At 40.4% G+C, this 17513-nt stretch overlaps 1 protein-coding gene across 2 annotated transcripts; it reads right to left on the bottom strand.

The window, feature by feature from the left end:
- Positions 1-14449: 14449 nt before the first annotated feature.
- On the bottom strand, positions 14450-17019 carry LOC141599611 (uncharacterized). 2 transcript variants are annotated; one of them, XM_074419680.1, is made up of 9 exons: positions 16922-17019; positions 16743-16811; positions 16580-16663; positions 15719-15799; positions 15484-15623; positions 15215-15323; positions 15065-15128; positions 14862-14924; positions 14450-14772 (listed from the first exon to the last, which is right to left on the bottom strand). In XM_074419680.1, the coding sequence occupies exons 2-9, from the start codon at positions 16802-16804 to the stop codon at positions 14695-14697; spliced, it is 681 nt and encodes a 226-aa protein (XP_074275781.1). In that variant the 5' UTR covers positions 16805-16811; positions 16922-17019; the 3' UTR covers positions 14450-14694. The 2 variants fall into 2 exon arrangements, with proteins under 2 accessions (XP_074275781.1, XP_074275780.1); XM_074419679.1 differs by having other exon boundaries at positions 16743-16986.
- Positions 17020-17513: the final 494 nt, after the last annotated feature.

Below are 17513 nucleotides of genomic sequence, written 5' to 3'. Positions count from 1 at the left end.
GAGCATCAAAGTCCATCTTTCTAGGCGTCCATTGAGGACGGATTTTTCGAAGAGGTATTTGACTGGATCCATTTTAGAGTATATTTTGACGGAGTAGCTAAGCATGTAATGGCGTAGCTTCTTCGTCGCCCACACAAGAGCGAGGCATGTCTTTTCGAGTTGTGAGTATTTGCACTCGTACTCCAAGAACTTCTTACTAAGGTAGTAGATAGCCCTTTCTTCACTTCCTACGGTCTAAGCTAGCATGGCACCCATGGCTGTTTCGGTTACTGTGAGGTATAAACCAAGAGGTTGATCTCGTTGTGGTGGCATGAGCACTGGTGGTTTAGCCAATATCTCTTTGATTCGGTCAAATGCCTTTTGACAATCATCATCCCACATGGTGTGGTCTGTTTTATTCAGCTTTTTGAAGATAGGCTCGCAAATCATGGTGAGTTTCGATATGAATCGACTTATATATTGCACTTTTCCCAGGAATCCTCTGACTTCTTTTTCTGTTTGAGGTTGTGGCGTTTCGATCAGAGCCTTGATCTTGGAAGGGTCTATTTCTATACCTCGTTGGCTAACAACGTATCCCAGGAGTTTGCCAGATGTTACTCCGAATGTGCATTTCTGAGGATTGAGCCTCATGTTGTACTTTCGTAGCCTTGTGATAAATTTGCAAAGGTTCGCAATATGCCCCTCTCTTTCCTTGGATTTGATAATCATGCCTTCTACGTATACCTCAACTTCTTTGTGCATCATGTCATGTAAGAGTGTAATTGCGGTGCGTTGATATGTAGCTCCGGCGTTGATCAATCCAATGGCATGACCGTATAGCAATAGGTTCCCCATTGAGTGACAAAGGCGGTTTTATGCATGTCTTCTATGACCATCTTGATTTGGTTATAACCCGCGTACCCATCCATGAAGGATAGTAATGCGTGGTCTGCAGTATTGTCCACCAATATGTCGATGTGTGGTAGAGGGAAGTCATCTTTGGGGCTTGCTTTGTTTAAGTCCCTAAAATCAAAACAAACACGGATTCTCCCATCCTTTTTGGGTACAGGTAATATGTTGGCTACCCAGTCAGAATATTCGGAAACTTTGATGAACCCGGCTTTGAACTGCTTGTCAACTTCTTCTTTAATCTTGAGAGCCCATTCCGTCCTCATTCGTCGAAGCTTCTGTTTTACAGGTTTGAAACGTGGCTTAATCGGGATTCTATGTTCGGCGATATCCCTGTCGATCCCTGGCATGTCTTTGTAGGACCAAGCGAAAACGTCTTTGAATTCGTTTAGGAGATCTATGAAATCGGCCCTTTCGGTAGAGCTCAAGGTAGTCCTTATCCTAAGTTCTTGGGGTTCTAGTTCGGTTCCTACATTGATGGGTTCGGTGTCCTCTATTACTGGTCCCCCTTCCCCTTCCTGTAGTATTTCTTTGGCTACGTAGGGAGGTATTTCGATCGAGTCTGGGTCTTGATCATCCTCAGTATCATCGTAAACAGAATTGCACTCAAGATAACACAAAGAGTAAGCAGAACCTGATTTATTCATATTAAGGTTTGAGTAAAGTTGAAAGAAAGAAGCCATCTGATCCATGGTCAGTGGCGGCAAAGGGACAGTGGTTGGGACATTTCCCGAACTACTGTGACTACTCGAGGCTAAGCTAGGAGAAACAAAGGGAGTGGGGATGACGACAGGAGGAGACTCCCTAATGACTTCTCTAGACTCCGACTCTGACTCCGACTCCGACTCGAACTCATCGTCTTCTGGTCTCCTTTGAACATCTCTCCTTCTCCAGTGGTGAGCTTGAAGAGTCTTCCTTGATTGTTGGTCCACTTGATTGATTTTCTTCATCCTTTCTGCTGACTTGCGTTGGTTTCTGTGGTTAACGCGGTGGGGTTGAAGCGATCGTCTTGAAGTATGATGGCAATGATCTCATCCTGCGCGGCCTTAACAAATCGATATTCTCCGAACAATAGACTAACAGCTTGTTCGTCTAAGAAAGGTGCTTGACGGGTTTTGACGGTAGGAACCGTTTCTGGAGGGATGAAGTAGCAATCGTGAAAGATCTCGATTCCGGCTAGCTTCCTCTCGAGATAATGCCAAGGCTCGGGAAAGCCGTGAAAGAGTTCTAGACTTCCTTCTTCAACAAAGTACCCATTTAGGGTAGGGAGATAGGGTCGCATTTGGACTCCAACATGCTTATGGTTTTGAACTTGAGCGAGCATTTCGAGAACCTCTTCTTTGGTGGGTTTTTACCCTAGTCCAAGTGGTATCCTCTTTGAGTTGCCTTCCTTGTATGGTGCGAAGGTGTTTCTTCGAGTAGGGTTCAAAGGCATTCCAGGGAAGTATCCCTGGGTTTTGAGTATGTGGTTGACCACCAAGTTGGAGTACGGGTCATAGTATAAGGGTGCCAATTCGCTTTCTATGACACTTATGCTTTGGAAGCCCCCAAGTTCATATACTGGATCTGCAAGGACTTGATTGTTCGACTGCTTTTCGATTATTGCCTTGATGTGTGACGAAGTGATCGTCACTACTTTGCCATTTAGTGGGATCTTGATTTTTTGATGAAGGGTGGATGTTACCGCTTTGGAAGCGTGAATCCAAGGTCTTCCTAGGAGTATATTGAAGGAAGCTTCGATGTCCACTATTTGGAAATTAACCTTTCGCTCAATTGGCCCTGTGGCTATGGTTAGGCTAGCAAGTCCTACTACCTTTCGTCGTGTACCATCATATGCACGCACACCTTGATTGGTAGGGGTCCAATCCGATTCTTTCATGCCTAATTTGTATGCCGTTTTGAGGGGTATGACGTTGACCGCGGAGCCATCATCTACCAAGGTCATTGGCACATTTTTCTTTAGACAAATGACAATGATGTAAAGAGCTAAGTTGTGACTAGCGCCAAAAGGCGGCAAATCTTCGTCTGAGAAAGTAATAGGATTACTTGGCTTCGGTGGTTCTTGGAAGACCAAGTTGACTACATCTTCGGGTGTCGAGTTATGTGCTACATTTAGTTTGGCCAAAACCTGCAGTAAAGCTTGGCGATGTGGGAATGAGCTTGCTACTAATTTCCAGACTGAAAGATCAGCCTTTGTCTTCTGTAATTGCTTGAGCAAATGGTCAGTGGAGTCTTCTTCGTTATCATTTGGTGTGATAACATTGGTTGGACCATTTTGAGTAGTGTTTTAATATGGACGTCCCGAACGAGTTAGGTGGTCCACATCTTGGTCTTCACCATTTTGGACTATTTCCTTGACTAGGGAGTTCTCAATGAGATACTCGTCCTCATCGTCGTCGGCCCAAACTCCATTGATTGTAGCTAGTTCCCTCATTCTCATGATTTCATCTTCTAGTCATATGATTTGGTCAACTAGTTTATCAACCACGGCGACTATTTCTTGCATAGTAGCATTTTGAGAGAAGATTAGTGGCATACGTTCCTTGGGTGTTGCGTTGGGATCACGTAAAGTTGTTACCACATTTTCTAATTCCCAAACTTGCTTATCCACACTCCTTGCCCATGTGATGAAGTCGGCAATGGTAGGGGAGATAGTAGAGTAGAACCCCTCACTCTCTATTGCGTGGATATTATCTTCGACTGGAGAAATGAGATGTGAACAATCTAAGGTAGATTCGTCACTTGTAATCACTAGAACTCCAAGAGGATTCTGAGTGTTGTTAGGTTTGCCTCCCGGCGGTATTGGTAGTCGACCATCTTCAATCATGTCTTGAAGCACATTTTTCAACTTGTATCATTTTTCTATGTCATGCCCCTTACCCCTATGGTATTCACAGTACGAGTTCTCGTCCCAGAATTTGGATTTCCATTCGGGTTCGGGAGTAGGTCCAATGGGTTGAAGTTTGCCTTGCTTCATTAACCTTTTTAGAGCGTTGGAGTAAGTGTCCCCAAGATTTGTGAATTTCCTTGGTGGGATACTTTTCTTGGATGGCTCGAGAAGGTTAACTTCATCGGTCTTGCTAGTGGATCCGTATGAACGACTTGTTGAGCCTTGATATCCTCGACCTACCGTTTTGGACAAGAGTCCTTTACGGATGTCATCTTCAATCCTTGTCCCTAGTACAGTTAAGTCCTTGAAAGTCTTGATGTTTTGGTATCTCAAATGATTGGCATAGATGGGTTTGAGATTGTCCACAAACTTCTCCACAAGGGTAGCCTCATCCGGGCGCTCAACTAGTTGGGTACTAGTCTTCCTCCACTTACTTAGGAAGTCGGTGAATCCTTCTTTGTCATTTTAGGTAAGAACCTCTAGAGTGCGCATGTTGACTTGGATCTCGGCATTATCCGCATATTGCTTAGAAAACTCGATCGCGGCATCTTCCCTAGTAGCGACCTTCTTGTGTTCTAAGGAGTAGGACCATTGCTTCGGGATGGTGTCAAGAGATGAAGGAAAGATCCTTAAAAACATCTCGGGTTTGATACCTTTGATAGACATGTAATCCTTGAAGGCACGGATGTGGTTCAAAGGGTTTTCGTGGCCCTTGAATTTAGGGATATCCGTCATGTTGAAGTTGGTTGGCAATTTGGAATTGACGGCCTCGTACTTACGATTATTCTCCCTATAAATGTCATCCCCTTTAAGGTACATCGATTGCTCCTCTAAGTATTGGAGTCTTTTCTCGGCTAAAGTTAGTCCCATGGGAGGATTTTCATCTCTGGATTCATCCGCGGACCTATTACTTCACTTTCATGAGGAGGCAACCTCCCCTCTACGGCATAGATCCGGCCCTCGATGATTTCTAGGCGATCATGGACTTGGTCTTGGGTAACTTGGATTTGGGCTAGCGCGGCTAGGATTCGATCATTACCATCTTGAAGTTGGTGGAGGTTTGTTTCGCTGGATCCAGGCATCTTGAAAACTGGATAAGAGACCGATGACGAATCAAAACACGATCGACCAATCTAACACACTTGCTAAAGGAAGAAATGTTTTGACTCGTAAAGTGGGTGTGTGCCACTTGTGTTGAGTGAGCTTTGAAGAAAGACAAGGATTTTGAAAATGTGTATCCTAGTCAACTATAGTGTAGTTTTAGGAGTGGACTCGGAGTGAGGTTTTGAAATGGGCTTGTGGCCCGAATTTTGACTCGACAAATGGACAGAGTTTTGACTGGGTTTTGCGCTAATCAAATGGCCTTTTTCGAAATTTTGATTAAAAGAAGGATTTTGATTTTTACAAAAATCGTCATGGTTTCGTTTAGAAATGGTGATCACGTAAGGTACAAACATTTATACAAGCATTATAACGGGATGCTGAGTGCATTTAAAAGGGTTTTGGTTTAAAGGGTGGGTTGCCATACCGAACCATCAAACCCGAAGTCTGTGGAGAGGCTCGTACCAAACAAGAGTAAGGCCGATTCCTAGTCCATTTCCTCAAGTAGTGAAGGCCTTGATACAAACAAGAGTAAGTACCATGGTATGGATGACGTCAATCGATATCCATCCTTAGGCTCAAATAAGAATTACGACCATTTAGACGAGACGATTGGTCAAATGGGTTGGGTTGGGCCTAGGAAGGCCGAATAAAACGGTCTAGGAAGACCGAGTTATGAAAACCGACAATTGTCTTGTACAAATTATTCCCTAACCTTGTTCAAGTTTCACCCTTGGCTACACGTAAGTGTATTATCCCCAGCGGAGTCGCCAAACTGATGATAGCGGGGGGCCCACGGGGGCACTTGGGAGGAAGAGAACAAGCGTTTGCATTTTTGTTGGAGTCGCCACCAATTTTTATGGGAAATTGGAACCGTTCGAATACCTCGTGCCATGTCAAGACACAAAGTAGAGACATGAACACTAAGCAATCGTTACCCTTAGCATTCTATGTCTAGAATCACTCTCGTGGATGTTCACGGGTGTTCACGGAGATCTGGAGTAAGGGGTGAGGGTACGTATTAGGAAGCTCTTTTGATCGAACACCTAATCCCGCCCGCCTCGATAGCGGCCTCTACTAATGATTAGGGACATCATCTATACTCGATATATCGTCGGCTATATGCATGCAATGCAACATCCAAGTTTTAATCCTAGCATGTGAGAATTAACTAAGTCGGTGGACAATTAGTTTAACATACAATTGGGTCGAAGTAGGATTTAATGCTCAATTACATGTGAAAACATACAAATGATACAAAACACAATGATAAATACAATAAGAAAATTACAATAATGAAAATTACAATAATTACATTGGGATAGGTGATTTATGTCGAAAATACCTTTAAAACGGATGATTTGAGAAAAAAAGAATAAAAGAATATTAACGAAAAAGACAGAAGGCGATAATACGGTTAATAGTCAATTATACGTAAACTAATTAAACTAGGTCAAGGCAACAACGGAGTTCAGAGGCAGAATTCAACCCGGAACAGGCGCAGCAGAACTGCGTCCTTTGGAATAGGCGCAGCAGTTGCTGCGTCTGTTCCTGACCTGAATTCTGGCTGTGAAGCAAGAATTGCATGTTGTTAATGCTCGTCGATAAATTTAATGATTGATTAAATTATTTATTCGGATGAAAGTGATTAATAGGTTAATTACATGTGATTAATGGGGTCATAAAAGCAATAAAACATGGATGAGACGGAATATTACGAATTAATTGCATGAATGAATGATTGATTAGTGACATGGGTGAACGAAATAAACTAAACATGATGAATTGATGACGAACATGCGATGAATACGACAATAAACAGATGAAAATATGCCAAAGGTCGAATTCCAGAAACTCAATATGAACAAATCGAATTCCTACAACCCGGATTGAATTTAATGACGAAAATCCGCAAATATGAGATTATAAGGGATTTAAGCCGAATTTAATGATGAATTAAACATGTTAAAGATGAATAATATACATGTGAAGTTAGGATGCTATTATGTCAAAGAATTAACGAACAAACAAATAAAAGCAACGAATTACAGAGGACGAAGGAAGAAGAAAGGAAGCAGGAACTGCGGCAGCCTCACGAAGAGGCGCAGCAGGTACTGCGCTCCTTCGAAGAGGCGCAACAGTTGCTGCGTCTTTTCTCGACGGTTTGTCTTCTGGAAATCCGTAAAAAGAGTTTTAAAGCATGGTTTTAGAAATCGGTTTTAGAAGGTATTTTCGACGTAAACCTTACATTTAATGATTACAAAAAGTAAAATACAATAAATAAAATAGGGATTTACACCCTCAGACTTACATGTTTGACGAAACGAGAAGGACTAAGATATCGATTACTGATGTTCGACGCGAATGTAAAGAAAGTGCCCTCGTAAGAGGAAAACGAATAGATTAATTAAATTGATTGATGTGGAGTTGGTCAAATTGGTCGGTCATGCAAACGAGGCTGGTACTCAGAAGGATCCGAGCTTACGTGGTCGAAAGTTCAAGCACGTAGACGCCAAAAAGTAAGAACAAACGTCTAGAATGCAAAGGGAGAAGAGAAGGGCGGACACTCGCGTGAGAAATATGAGGAGCGAAGGCTCCTATTTATACTAATCACGTGAAGGAATAGGGTTTCGGAGAGTCTTTGTAAGTGAATCTCGGAAAGATATGAAAAAGATACGAAAATTACGCAGAAAAGGACCTGGGAAGAGACGCAGCAGCCACTGCGTCTCTTGGAAGAGGCGCAGCACCTGCTGCGTCTCTTGGAAGAGGCGCAGCACCTGCTGCGTCTGTTCCCAAGTGGTTTCCTTCTGCGGAAGAAAGATTTCCGTGTTTAAGTTATGGTAGGACGGAATAATTTGGTTTTCCTTAATATTTTATGTGAATATTACGGGAAATTGTTTACCAAAGGATAAAGATTGTGAAATATTTATAAAAATATGGAATAGAAATATCCGGAACATTCCAAACATTCTCGACTCGGGATTTAACGGTTATCGAAAAATGAAGACGGTTTTAGGCCCGACTCCAAATGTACTCTAATTATCACAAAACGACCGTATCGACACGTAGATGACAACTAAGAGGTAGACATTAGTATTTGAGCAATCACTTGACGATAAACTTACGAACTGTCACAAATCGTTCCGCGTAGCAAACATGCGGCCCAATCATCACCGGGTGGTTTGCGAGAGGTGCAGAAATGAGGTATCTACAGGGACCGCAGCCGTTCCCACCTAAGCCCCGCTCATCTCCATCGAGCGATAAACCCATGTTCATTAATGTACACATCCCTTCTGTGGCGGGTTCCACAGAAGGCGAATCAAGGGCGTGAAGCCACTCCCGCAAGTGACTCCACTCAGCCAGGGACGCACCCCGAAGAACACAGACAGATACAACAATAGTCAACGACAATAAACAACAACCGTCACAACACCAACAATTACCAACAACTAATTCCAGTACGATAATTACTCAATAACAACAACAATCACCACACAATCATGTAACTAATACTGAGTAGGGAAACCCTACCTGAAATAAGCCATCACCAAGATCGTCACAATCAGCTAATCATAATCATTCTTCAACGAAATCACCTCCTATAGACACACAATCATACAATCATAATCTACAACAACAATACTCCCCAAAACCCCCAAATTACCCAATTAGGGTTTTAAAGAAACTCAACAAAACACTACATAAATTATACAAGGAACTTACTCTTGACACGACGATCACAACGGTGTAAAGAATAAGATGATCCGACCAACTAAGCCTTGGGATTTGCCACTAATGCGATGAATGCGAAGAACGTAACTTTCAATCTTCTCTAGAAAGGTTTTAGGATGATAAAAGTGTTTAAGAAAAGTGACGGAACCTTTTTATATTAATCCCGCATTAGTAACAAAACCCGTCAAAACAAACCCGTAAAACACACTTACTCGATCGAGCAACTAATGTACTCGATCGAGTGCCCCTTACTCGATCGAGTACCAAGGCTACTCGATCGGGTACCCTACAGGCAGAATACTGTTTCTTAAATCAAAACATGTTTGCTCGACAGAGTAAGCCCCACTCGATAGAGTACCCAGAGACTCATAAAACTGTAGTATTAGAGATACTATCTACTCGCTTTTCTCAAAACTCCGAATCGGACTTGTGCTACTGGAAATACACTAACTCTGGTATTTTCTCTACTAGGAGTAGTTGTGCTTTGGCCTTTCTTAATATCTCTACACGGAAGGATTATTGTGTGTTCCTACTAACAACTGAAGCACCACAAAAAGAATATCTCAGTCTTTTGACACCAAACTCTATTCCCACATCGGATAAATATAGAAATTTAAACATGTTTTTAATAAAGAATTCCACACGGGTCCAATGCATCTTCTCTACGGCCTTTCGCAGTTTAAGGAGTTTCCTTGCGGGTTTTGGATCCCTGAGTCGAGATCACGCATCACCTTATCCTTGCGAAAAATATGATTTAATGTCTAAATTTTATCTATGACAATCAAACCAACTCCATTTTTTGCCATGCTGAAGCTAAATCGATTTAGTCTCTTTTTTCGTACAACATGGACAAACATTCTCACCAGCAGTTGACCAACCAGATAACATGCTATAAACAGGAAAGTCGTTGATCGTCCATAGGAGTGCGGCTCTTAAGTCGAAGTTTTGTTTCCCAAACACGTCATATATATGTAAACAGTCTCGTATCCCACAATTTCTTCAACTCGTGAATTAAAGGCTGTAAATAGACGTCAAGGTTTTGTTTGAGACTCTTTGGACCGGGAATAATTAATGTTAAGAACATAAACTGCCTTTCCATACATAGTCAGGGTGATAAATTGTAAGGAGTAAGCATCACCGGCCAGCATGAATATGACTTCCCGAATGGACCAAAAGCTGAGAAATCATCGGTGCAAAGTCCAAGTCTAACATTCCGAGGCTCGGATGCAAAAGAAGGATGAAGGCGATTAAAAATGTTTCCAAGCCTCAATGTCACTTGGATGAGACATTCTCCCACTAACACGGGGGTTTTCATAATGCCAATGCATTTGTCCCGCGATGTATTTTGTGGCATAAAGTCGTTGCAAATGTGGCCCTATTGAGAAATAATTTACGAAATTTTTGGGGACCCTTTTGATATTTGCATTCTTTGCACTTTTGTACCAAGCTCTACCACATTTTCTACACTTCTCAAGAAGAGCGTCGTCCATCCAAAAAATCATACATCCATCAAAACATGCATCTATCTTTTCATGAGGAAGTTGAACAGCTTTGAGAACAGTTTTGGTTTCATAGAAGTTACGTATCAAAACATGGTTTTGAGGAAGAAGGTCTCCCATAAATGACGTGAAACCATCTACACATCTATGGGCTAAATTGAATTCACATTTCAAAGTGACAACCCTTGCATCTGACTGTAGCAATGAGAGTCGATATCCCTCGTAGACAGGTTGCTCGGCACGTTTTAACATTTGAAAAAAGGCTAATACATTGGGATTTGGAGATTCATCAACCACCTCGACATTAAGAGCTTCTTCCCTAACTTGATCAATGCTATCGCGCAACGCATCCTCTACGATATCCCTATAAGGATTGTAAGAGGGCATTGCCATTTCCTCTTCCTCAACGGGGTATTTCTCTCCGTGACACACCGAATCATAATAGTTATCACAAAAACCCTTTAGACAAGGTTTTTTCGTACTTCTTGTTCAACTAAATACTTTTTATTTTTGCACTTAGTACATGAACACCTAATTTCATTACTTCTACTGAATTTGTCTTGTTGCTTAGCATAATCAATGAATTTATCAACACCTATTACGAATTCCTTCCTTAATTTTTTTAATTGGAATCCAACCTTTCATACATCTAGTTTTGTTGTAATATCTTCATTGCAAATCTACATATATGTACGCAAATAAAAATTATTAATAAAAATGGTAACAACAACAACCACAATAATATTCTTGGGACAATAACATAACAACATTCATATCCATATTCTTAGGACGGAAACAACAACAACACCACCACCAACAACAAGGCTAGTACTTAAACGTGCCTAGAGGATTACTGCAAACACTCCCAATTCCACAAGAGGTATGGGTGGATATCTCCATGGATTTCGTTACTGGCCTTCCTAAATCCAATGGGAAAGATGTCATATTTGTGGTAGTGGACAGATTAAGCAAGAGTGCTCATTTTGTGGCACTAGCTCACCCTTATACAACAGTTCAAGTGGCTCAAGCATACCTTGACAACATATGCAAATTACATGGGTGGCCTAGGAGTATTGTCAGTGACAGGGATTCAGTGTTCCTTAGTCAATTTTGGCAGGGATTATTTTCTTTACAAGGAACTGAATTCAAACTCTCTTCAGCCTATCACCCTCAAACAGATGGCCAGACAGAGGTGGTAAATAGGTGCTTGAAAGCATACTTAAGGTGTATGTGTAGGGACAAACCTAAGGAATGGAGTTTATGGTTTCCATTAGCTGAATGGTGGTTCAATACTCATTTATGTACTGCTACTGGCCATACTCCTTATGAAGTGGTTTACAACCAACCTCCACCATTGCACTTGCCTTATTTACCAGGTGAATCAGAGGTTGAGGTAATTGACATGTCAATGCAGAAGAGGGAGCAAATGATTGTACTAATTAAACTGCATTTGGTTAAGGCACAAGCTAGAATGAAGCACCTGGCAGACGAGCATAAGTCTGATAGATAATTTGCTGTGGGGGATTGGGTGTGGCTCAAACTTCAACCATAATCGCTGTATAGCAAAGGGCTAACTAAAAGCTACCTCACAAATATTCAGGTCCATTCAAGTAGAGGCAAAAATTGGACAGGTTGCTTACAAACTCAAGCTACCTGCTGCTGCTCAAATACATGATGTTTTCCATGTATCACAGTTGAAGCAGTTCAGGGTTACATTGCCCATTGCTATTCACATTCCAACTGGCTTCAAGGAGAACAAGTCGATCAGACACTACAGCCAGTTGCAGTCTTGGACAGAAGGACTGTCAAATTTCAAAATGGGGCTTAAGTTCAGTACTTAATTCAGTGGGAAGACTTTGCAGAATTTGAAGCTACTTGGGAACTTGCTTTGGCATTTGAGGCCAAGTATCCTAATTTTGTTATCCTTAGATTTAATGGTTGACTTGAGGACAAGTCATTCTTGTAGGGGGAAAGTATGTTGTAGGATCAGAGTGTTTGTTATAAAAATTAGTTGTAGAGTTGTTAAAGTCGGTTAGAGGTTTGTTAGTTGTCAATGAGCTCGCAGTTAGTTGTCAATTAGTTGAAGTTTGTTATAAATACCAGAGAAGTTGTAACAAACATTTCATTCAATCAAATATACATTTCAGTTTTATATTTCTTGTTCTCTCTACAATTCTCTCAAACAACTCTACATCATCTTCAAGGTTGAGCTCGGGTCCATTGTTGGTGTTTGTCAAGGTTGCAGGCTTGTGGTTCAGTTGCAGGCTTTGTACACTGTTTCTACAGTGCTGCTCTATCCAGTGTACTGCATCATAGAACTCAAAAAAATAATTCTCAAATTTTAATATAAATATAAAATTCTAAATTAAAAAAAAATTATTTTTTTTTGGTGAAAGGTTAGAAATTTCCATTAAGCTCATAAACAAACTATTACAAACTACCAAATAAGGTACAATTCATGAAACATAAATTAGTCAATCAATATTTAATTGACTTAATCCATGCTTTATCACTACTCTTTTTGATACAATTAAGCCAAAAAATAGATCTAATATGCATAAGGCTACTAATCTGTTTAACTACACAATTAGGGTGATCAATCCTTCCTTCAAGCCTCGCCTTGTTCCGTTGATGCCAGACAGAATAGTATAAGGCTTGCGCCCAAGCAATCATGACCTTCTTCTTAACTTGTGCCTAGGGTTTAGTCTGAATCCAGAGGAGTAAATTCAGAGTGGGCAATCTAATATTCAACTTACAGCTTACCAGTCCAGTCAGCTACCTTGTGTAAGGGCAGTGAATGAACAAATGACTATGAGTTTCAGCAGAGGCACCACAGAGACAGCAATCAAAATCAAGAGATATTCTGAGTTGCAGTAATTTATCCTTTAACATCAGAGCCTCCCTAATAATGAGCCAATTAACAAAATTATGCTTTGGTAAACACCACGAATTCCAAATGACCTTATCCCAAGTAACAACAGGCTGAGATTTCCTAATCCATTCATAGGCACTGGTGACTGTGTACCCTGCAGGTGCAGCAACCCACTGACCAGAAGGAGAAAACCCTCCTGAAAATTTATCTCGAACCTTACAAATTTTCTTCCAACTCCAAGAAGTATCAGGTTTTGGATTGTACATAGTCCAGGGTATACCTTTCATATAAATGTGGTATACCCATTTAACCCATAGACTAGTGGGGTTACTGTAAACCCAGGAAGACAGTTTGCAAATAGCTGCAAGATTCCAGGCAGAACTGTCTCTGACACCTAAACCACCTTCATGTTTTGGCACACACACTTTTTCCCAGCTAACCATAGGGACTCTGAGATATTCAGTAGATCCATCCCAAAGATAACTCCTACAGAGGGCATCAATCCTCTTTAGAACATTCTTAGGAATGACAAAAACAGTAGTCCAATAAGAGTATAGAGATGTCAAGACTGAGTTAACCAGAGAAAGTCTCCCAGCATAAGACAACCTTTTAGCAGCAAACCCTATAATTCTCATTGTAATCTTTTCCACCAAACTAGAACACTGCTTAATACTCAACCTGCCAGCAGAAATGGGTAGACCCAAATACTTAAAAGGCAAAGACCCTTCACTGAATCCAGACACCTGCAGAATATCAGCTTTCACTGAGGAAGCCACACCATTAAAATAGATATTTGATTTCAAGCTGTTCATCTGCAAGCCAGTGGCAACAGAGAAGGTGGCAAAAGCTCTGAGTAAAATCATAATGGAAGGGATATCCCCCTTGCTAAAAAGCAATAGGACATCAGCAAACATGAGATGACTAAGCTTAATCTGTTTGCAAAGAGGATGGAATTTAAAAGGCATAGTGGTGGTAACATGGGTGAGAACCCTACTCAAATATTCCATAGTAAGTGTAAAGAGTAGAGGAGACATAGGGTCTCCTTGCCTCAAGCCTTTGGCCTCTTTAAAGTACCCAAAATTCTCTCCATTAAGCACTAAAGAGTAGGAGGCAGTCTTCACACAAGTCATAATGAGGTTAATAATCTTCCCAGGGAAATGCAATGTTGTTAACATTTGTTTCAAAAAATTCCATTGCACAGAATCATAAGCTTTGTTCAGATCAATTTTCATCATGCATCTAGGTGAGATAGATTTCCTATTGTAGAGCCTCACATAAAAAAAAATAAAAAAAAAATTATATTTGATAAATTGAATTATAAAATGGTTTTATGATAAGAACTTGGTAAAAATTTATCAATTGGGGTTGAATTTCACTTTTGGTGAAACTTAAGGGGCTTGATTGTTACAAATGAAATTTATGAGGCTCAATCTCACAATTGAACAAAGTTATGGGATTCAATTACCATTTTCGCGAATTACTAATATATACAGTAATCGATGGCTGGTTTCCTACAAATCCATAAGGTATTCAATAAGGTTTTTCACAAACAACTTAACAAGTCTCTAATTTCGACACTTTTATTTCTCTTTTTCAAAAATATATCCTGAACAAAGAAACTTAACTACGGAGTATAATACTATATAGAGTGGAAGTAAGACCAGATTATTAGATCATAATACTATACAATAATCTCGAACCAAAATACAGCGTCATATTCTCCGCCTGTTGTCAACTCGCGTCTTTTTGGAAGCAGGGTCAGATTGTACATTTGAAGAGTTCGATTCTATCTGAAGTAAGGAAAGCAAGAGTGTAAATATCAGAATAATTTTTCCAAATAAATGGAATTGACAAAATCAAGGTTACTAAATGAACTCACCTTGTCCAGTTTTGCTCTCACCATTCTAACTGTTTCATTCATCGACTGTGACTGGAAGTAATCCTGAAAATCATATAACACATATATAAAATGTCAAATGTTGGAGAGTCCCATGGTCGAGAAACTCAAATGAGACTATTGTATGCATACAATAAAAACCCATTTCATATCATATACGGAGTACCTTATGTCAGACAAATTACCTGGTCAGAGGACACTCGAGTCATTGGCGGATAATCAACGCGAGACAGATGATCCGTAGCAGTCCTGACATGAATGGACACCTTCTAGCTGATACCATCCCAAACATTTATGATGGAAAAAAAACCCAAACAAACGTGAAAAGGAAATACCGTTTTAGCTTTTGATCGAGTTCCTGAGGAGTCTGTGGCACAGCTCCATGTGTTAAACTATAACCCCTCGCACCTTCATATCGCATGTTGTTACCTTTTGATTTGCCGGCTGAGATTTCGTTTAGAATAACACAAGAATCAAGAAGAATATAAGGGAGTGAGGGTGAGGCATACTTGTAAGTTGTATGAGTGGTAATCACAAATGTTCCAATGTTACAAAAAATGATAATTAAACCTAGAGGACATAAGATAAAATTCAAAATGCTTACGCTCTAATCTCTTGCAAACTTCCTTTATCCTGCCTTCCAATTTCTCCTGGGTGTCAAACACGCTCTCATATTCAGATGCATATGACACCTGCAGCCGATTTCCAAGGAAAACAGACTCATCTAGTTTTCTTTTTGCAAACCTATAGCAAGCACGATAAATCACTTTAAATTTTCATTTCGAACTTCATTCTCATACTTTAGAAGAAAGAGTTAGGCAACATATGTGGTTACTTACCTTGCATTGGAAATATGGCGAAATTTGATCCAGTAGACATCAGTGAATGCCTCGCATTCTTCCGCATCCATAGGTTTACACCTACATAAGATGAGGCATAGTTAGATAGCTAAGCAAGCTTTACCGTGCTTCTACCATAGCTTCTACTTTTGACACCAAAAGAATAAAGGCTAGAATTGTGTTTCCGGCAAGATGCTACGTGTTAAGCCTTGATGGGATGAACTACAGGGGGACAATAGCATAGAACTCAAAGGCAGAAATAAAACTAGGGACAAGAGTTCCGCTATGAATTGTGAATGAAAATCACAATCAGCCATCTTCTTCTCTCAGTCTGTTTCTCCTCTCCTCCCCCGTATTCCTTATTATTTTGCCATTCTCCATCCTAACCCCCAGCAAATTCTAGTAATTGCAACCTATCACAATTGGCATAATTGAGTAGTTGCATCAATGGTATCAGACTTTGGATCCTCCAGCCTGTGATATGGAGCTTCCCGATGAAATCACATCCCTCTCCGCGGGAATGCAAAAGTTGACTGCTGGGGCCACAAAATTAGTACACTACTTGTTGACACTAATCAAATCCGCCTTTAACAGTTGTTGCAAGAAGCCTAAGCAAACCCGCATAATCGTAAGTGATAAAAGGAAATCCCTACTAATTGGAAGACCAACAATTTGTCGAACAGCTACATTCACCTTGTATAAACAGTGTGGAACAACAACAACATAATAGCCTAATGCCTCAAATGGTGTTGCCTATTACGAGTACTTGATAGAAGGAATGGGATATTATAAATCCAACAAATAGTACGTAATAATGATAATTGTCCATTTATACAAAAGAACAAAAATGTAGAAACATACTCTTCAACTAGTCCATAAGTTGCAAACAGGTTTTTTAATTCTTCACCACAACCCAATGCTGGCACATTTCTCACAATCATATACCTGCAACAAATAATAAAAACTAGTGGTACATGATGAAATCAGAGATATAAAATACAAAATCAGAATTAAAGGCACAAACTTTGATTCATCACAAACAGTATATACACGAACTGCAGGAGATTCATCTTTGTAGCTCCCCATTTATTTACTGCAAACAAATCAAGAAACGACAAGTAGACCAAGTTTGGAAGTTGTATGAAAATAGCAATTGACAAAAAGAAGCGAATTGGTGAAAGCGTGAGATTGAATTAAATTTACTTGAGCAACGGAATAACCAACTCCTGAATCCTGATTTGAGAGTACGGAAATCACAAGGTTGCTTCAATTCAATGCTCGCACCTTTGACTAGAGGTGGTAATCCGCTCACTCGGGTCGGTTACAAATCAAGTCATAGCGGGTTTGGTTTATGTCGGGTCAGCGATGGGTTCGTGTCAGGTCATCTTCGGGTCGGGTCATCAACGGGTGACAAGTCGGGTTGGGTCATTAGCGGGTCAATCTCGGTTCAGGTTATCAGCATATATTTTATCTTATATGCTCCTATTAAGTTTTAAATGGTAATTTTCTGTTTAAATAATGGATGGGTATATTAATTGTAATTTTAAGTAAAAATAATTATGATGAATGTCAATTTGGTGTTATTAAAATCATTATTAAGTTAGTTCATTATCGGGTCATTTATCGGATTGAGAAAATATCGGGTTACAGGTTAGGTCAGTTCAGGTCGGGTTGGAAAAAATAAGGTTGATATCGGTTATCGGGTCAGTTTGAGTCGGGTCGGTTTCGGTTCACCCAATTTTCGGGTTGTATCGGGTGGGGTTTCAGGTGGGTCGGGTCGGGTCATCTTTTGCCA

The sequence above is a fragment of the Silene latifolia genome, chromosome 9 (genome assembly GCF_048544455.1).
Source record: "Silene latifolia isolate original U9 population chromosome 9, ASM4854445v1, whole genome shotgun sequence".
In the NCBI taxonomy this organism is placed as follows: domain Eukaryota; kingdom Viridiplantae; phylum Streptophyta; class Magnoliopsida; order Caryophyllales; family Caryophyllaceae; genus Silene; species Silene latifolia.
The sequence above is the reverse complement of the archived record's forward strand: the minus strand, read 5'-3'. Positions and strand labels throughout refer to the sequence as shown.

Coding starts and splice junctions, on each gene's coding strand:
- LOC141599611 (XM_074419680.1), bottom strand. CDS start 16,804: ATGGGGAGCTACAAAGATGAATCTCCTGCAGTTCGTGTATATACTGTT. Junction 15,624..15,718: donor CGCCATATTTCCAATGCAAG/GTAAGTAACCAC, acceptor TGCTTGCTATAG/GTTTGCAAAAAGAAAACTAG. Junction 14,925..15,064: donor CTCGAGTGTCCTCTGACCAG/GTAATTTGTCTG, acceptor TATGATTTTCAG/GATTACTTCCAGTCACAGTC.